The 5,575-nt window shown below is 38.2% G+C and overlaps 1 protein-coding gene across 1 annotated transcript; it reads left to right on the forward strand.

Moving 5' to 3' along the window:
- Window positions 1-1,008: 1,008 nt before the first annotated feature.
- LOC115272554 (olfactory receptor 51A7-like) lies at window positions 1,009-1,902 on the forward strand. The gene is given in 1 exon segment (XM_029915594.1): window positions 1,009-1,902. A coding segment is annotated over 1 exon segment (894 nt).
- The last annotated feature ends 3,673 nt before the right edge of the window (window positions 1,903-5,575 follow it).

Here is a 5,575-nt window from a genome sequence, read left to right on the forward strand (position 1 = left end):
AAAATGTCAATACTATCCAAAGCAATCTACATATTCAATGCAACCTCTCTCAAAATAACACATGCATTCTTCACACAGCTAGAATAAACAATCCTCAAATTTGTGCAGAACCTGAAAAGACCCCAAATAGCCAACGTTTGGATCTACTTAAAGTAGGGTTCATTCAAAAATTGACTCTTATATGAAGATTAGCATGATGGGTATCTTTTTTGTTCTCTCTCTCTCTCTCTCTCTCTCTCTCTCTCTCTCTTTCTGTGTGTGTGTGTGTGTGTGTGTGTGTGTGTGTGTGTGTGTGTGTACTTTCAGTAAAAATGCCTGTAAAAGTGTGGAGGAATCTTGACTGGTTAGATAGATAATCTGATATTCAAGGCAGTTGCAATGGATAGCCCTGCCAATCCTACAGAAAACTCTGGAACTGGAATAGCCCTTCAGAGTTATCCTAGACTGAGGCAAAGAGGCAAGACTGATATACTCCTGCAACAACAGGTCACTGAATGAGATCTGCTCTACCAACCAAGAGCATAACTTGGGTGAGGCAGCTGCATTTGGATCAGAAAAATTCCAGGGACACTTGGGTGGCCCAGTTGATTAAGTGTCTGACTCTTGATTTCAACTCAGGTCATGATCTCACAGACTGTGAGTTGGAGGCCCACCTTGGGCTCTCTGCTGGCAACACAGAGCCTGCCTGAGAGTCACTCTCTTCCTTTCTGTGTCCCTCCCTTGCCAATTCTCTCTCTCTCTCTCTCTCTCTCTCTCTCTCTCTCTCTCAAAATCAAATAAATAAACTTTAAAAAATATAATTAAAGAAAAAATCCAGAAGGACTCAGCTATATTTCAATAGCAGCCAGCATTCAGCTCTTCAATTGTGCCGACTGCATTTATTAGTCTGCCTAGCACCACTTATATCCAACTGCTTTGTCTTATAAATTCATCCAGTCTGGGAATAGCCCCTCCAGTGTTTGGGTTGATTCCTTTGCCCGAGGAAACATAAATATAAAAGGATAGAGAATGAACCTTAACAGACATCACTCACACGTCTGGATCTCCATTCCCATTTGCCTCATGTACCTGGCTGCCATCATGGGCAACAGCACCATTCTCTTCATCATTAAGACAGAGCCCTCACTTCATGAACCCATGTATTATTTCCTGGCTCTGTTGGCCATCTCTGACTAGGGCCTTTCATTTTCCTCCCTTCCTACCATGCTGAGAATCTTCTTGTTCAATTCCATGGGAATTTCACCCAATGCCTGCTTTGCTCAAGAATTCTTTATCCATGGATTCACTGTCATGGAATCCTCAGTGCTTCTAGTTATGTCTTTGGATTGCTTTCTTGCCATTCAGAATCCCCTGAGATACAGTGCTCTCCTCACTGGCAACAGAGTTGCTAAAATGGGACTGATCTTAGCCACCAGGAGCACTCTTTTAATGCTTCCATTCCCTTTCACTCTAAGGAGATTAAAATATTGTCAGAAGAATCTCCTTTCTCACTCATACTGTCTGCATCAGGATACCATGAAGCTGGCCTGCTCTGACAACAAGATCAATGTTATCTATGGTTTCTTTGTTGCTCTCTGTACTATGCTGGACCTGGCATTAATTTTTCTGTCATATATGCTGATCTTGAAGACTGTACTCAGCATTGCATCTCTAGCAGAAAGGCTTAGGGCCCTCAATACTTGTGTCTCCCACATCTGTGCTGTGCTCGTTTTCTATGTACCCATCATCACCCTGGCTGTCATGCACCGCTTTGCCAAGCACAAAAGCCCACTAGTGGTAATTCTTGTTGCAGATATATTCTTGTTGTTGCCGCCCCTAATGAACCCCATTGTGTATTGTGTAAAAACTCAACAAATCCTGGAAAAGGTCTTGGGAAAGTTGTTTAACATGTGTAGGAGATAAAAATTTGAATGTCCAAGTAATAAATTATCAACGAGTAAGTATTATTTGGCACCTATTTTAGTGCCACAGTGGTCACTATCTGGTGGAGGACTGTGGGAGAGTGAAAAGCTGTGCAATACAGGATTTACAATAAAGTCAGGAAGACAATATTTAACAGGAAAGGTGAAATAATCAGGTGATATATGATATGATTCACAAATGATTTGTTAATATTTTGAGCAGTTGAAACAAAACACTATATAAAGGAGCAGTTGGGTTTGAGCCATGCCTTAAATAGTGTATAAAATTAGATCGAGATTATTATTCAAGCAGCATTTATTAAATTTTCATATGAAAATGTACTCTCATTCTACTATCAAGGATAACTAAATGAGCAAGGCACATAGCAGCTATGAGGGCTATTAATCTGACCAGAATAAAGAGAAAATTTTGCAAATACCGAAGGATAATTTTGAACAGTGTGAAAGCACCAGATTTTGGAGTACTTGAAAAGTCTAAATCCAGAAGATACTTGGGAGATAATTTATTCTCTACAACAAATACCTAACAGAGTAAATCAAATGTTATGAATGGCATGTCTGAGAGCATGAGCAAGATGGATTAATATTGAAAGATTAAAGAAGGGATCAATAGGAGATTGCATCAATAATCCCAGAATGAAGTGATTCTGGGAATGGGCAGAGACAGACTAAAATCATTTAGTTTGCTTTCTGTTATTTTTATAAAATGAATATAATTTATAAGAAATTCACACGATTCCACTAAACAATGAAGGTGCATACATGTGTGACTGAATATTTAAAGACATACATGGTGAGGTGCGCCTGGGTGGCTCAGTCAGTTAAGAGTTTGACTTGATTTTAGCTCAGGTCATGGGCCATGGTTGTGACATCAAGTCCCATGTTGGGCTTTGTGCTGGGCATGAAGCCTACTTGGGATTCCCTTTCTCCCCCTCCCTATGCCTCTCTGTCTCTCTCTGTCTCTCTCTTCTCTGTCTCTCTCCTGCTCACTTATGTGCACTCTCTCTCTCAAAAATAAAAAATGAAATGAAATGAAATAATAAAATACAGACATGTTGAAATAGGAGACTGGCATACTATTCATCTGCCATGATTAGAAAGGTAACATTGCCCTCATTTGCCAAAGAATAATACTTGGTTGTAGACATGGAAGTAAATATATATTTTAAGCAAGGCTTATTCATCAAACTGTGAAGATCCTCCCTTATTAAGATATCTCAAATATTTCTTTTCACTCATTGATTCTTCCGCAGCTTTCCTAGTTCAGATTTAAATTTTCCTTTGGATTAGCCTATCATCTTGTGCATTGAGATAAACTATTTAAAGGATCTTTTAAAAATATAAATGTCATCACACTTAAAATCCTTCAATTGAAGTTCAATAAGTTACAAGGTAGTGGCAAGGCTCCATATTTGCACAAAAGCTTTCCATTATTCAATGCCTGCTTTTGTCTACTATTTTATCTGTTAATTCTCTGGTTTGTACTCCAACAGTGTAATATAGATATCACACTGTTACTTATATCTAATCCTTTGCTTATGTTATATTGTATGTCAGGATGCTGTATTACTTTTTTATTGCTGCATAACAATCATCCTAATCTTAATGGCTTACAATAACACAAATTTATTATCTTACAATTCAATAGGTTAGAGGTCTGATATGAGTTTTACTGAGCAAAATTGAGTGTTGGGAAGCCTGCATTTCTTTCTGGAGGAATTGAGTGATTACTAAAATTGCAGACATGAGGACTGGGGTCCCGTCTCTTTGGGGCAAACTGCCTTTGTTCTAAAGCCTTATGCTATGTCTTCCAGGATACAAAGGAAAAATAACAAATTGAAAGCAATTGGCTGTTTGGGAATAATGATAGGCCAGATGTGCAAAGTAGTAGTCCATAGGACAGAATTGTAGAATAACGGTTTATTTCATTCATGTAACTGTGGAGTATTTAAAAATTGAACTAAGATAGTGTTCACCACAGATCATACCCCACCACTTGCTATTTGTGCTCCACAATCTTTCCTCACTTCTTGACATTGTTGAGTGACCTTCACAGGGATTTGAGTTTATGACTCCAGTTCTAAGTTTTCTTTGAGAGAGATAAGTGAGAGAGTCATCTTGCCCACTATAGGTTTAATATACAATTCCAGCTCATGAATTTTATTTCCATGCCTTCTTTTTTCAAACTCCAAATACCTCAATGAGAATCATAATAATAATACCTCACAATTATTGATCATTTACCAAGTGTCATATATTGTACCAGATGCTTTACATAACATATGGTACCTTATTACATTTGTTCTTCTATTAACTCATTAGGAGGTATTATTATTTATCCCTGTTTGGCGGATGAAAAAGTAGCAGTTTATAGGGATTAAAAAAAAAACCTTCCCTGGGTGCATAGCTAGTAATCTGAATGTAATCAGGATTCATCTCAGGCTGACCTATTCTGGAGCTTGAGTTCTTAACCACTACCCACTCTCGGCGTTAAATTGGCAACTGGAGCTCCATATCTTCAAAATGCAATTAATTAATTCCTCCCTTTAAGTCTGTTCCTTATAAGATATTCTTTATCTCATTAAAAAGAACTGTCATACACTTAATTCTTCAGAAGTCAAACCAGGAAGTGATATTCCTTCCTTCCTGACTGTTAAAGCCACACATACAATAAATACCATATCACTAAAATTCCAAGTCATGAATTTCTTTTTTCTATGTATCTCATGATACCATTCTCTCTTCGTGCCAATGGTACCATAGTGCTTGATGATTTTTTTTTTGCCTGAATTGCCACAACACTTCTTACTTGCTTTTCCTTTATCGACCCTTCCCTAATGCATTCTCTATATCATAGCCTGACTGAGAATCTTAAAGTGCAAATATGATTATGTTACTTCCCTGGGCAAATTCTTCATTGGGTTCCCTTTACTCTAAAGGTATAGTTTCTATTCTGTGGCTTGGCCTATGTACACCTTCTCAGCTAACTCTATGCCTAACTCGCAGTCTAATCTCCTGCCACACTTTTAATTTTTTCTGCTACCACTATCTGGTATTTATCTCAGTTCTATAAATCTGCTAAATTCTTCATCCTTATATCCTTTTCTTTAGTGGAATACAGAGGGAGGAAAATATAATGTGCAGTGTCTAGTAAATGAGTAAAGGCCAAATCTATAGGCTCCATAAAAGAATATTAATTTTTCTAGTAACAACAGAAGTTGTTGAGGTTATAAGCAGAATGGTAAGCAGATTTGCATTTCAAAAACAGTAGCAGGACATTTAGGTTCTTTCCATGATTTGGCTATTGTTGACCGTGCTGCTATGAACATTGGGGTATATGTGCTCCTATGCATCAGCACTTCTGTATCCCCTGGGTAAATCCCTAGCAGTGCTATTGCTGGGTCATAAGGGAGTTCTATCGATAGTTTTTTGAGAAGCCTCCACTGTTTTCCAGAGCGGCTGCACCAGTTTACATTCCCACCAACAGTGTAGGAGGGTGCCTGTTTCTCCACATCCTCGCCAGCATCTATAGTCTCTTGATTTGTTCATTTTAGTGACTCTGACGTGGTATATATATATACAATGGAGTACTATATGAGAATGAGGAAGAATGAAATATGGCCATTTGTAGCAACGTGGATGGATCTTGAGGG

This window comes from Suricata suricatta, chromosome 11 (genome assembly GCF_006229205.1).
Source record: "Suricata suricatta isolate VVHF042 chromosome 11, meerkat_22Aug2017_6uvM2_HiC, whole genome shotgun sequence".
Taxonomy (NCBI): Eukaryota; Metazoa; Chordata; class Mammalia; order Carnivora; family Herpestidae; genus Suricata; species Suricata suricatta.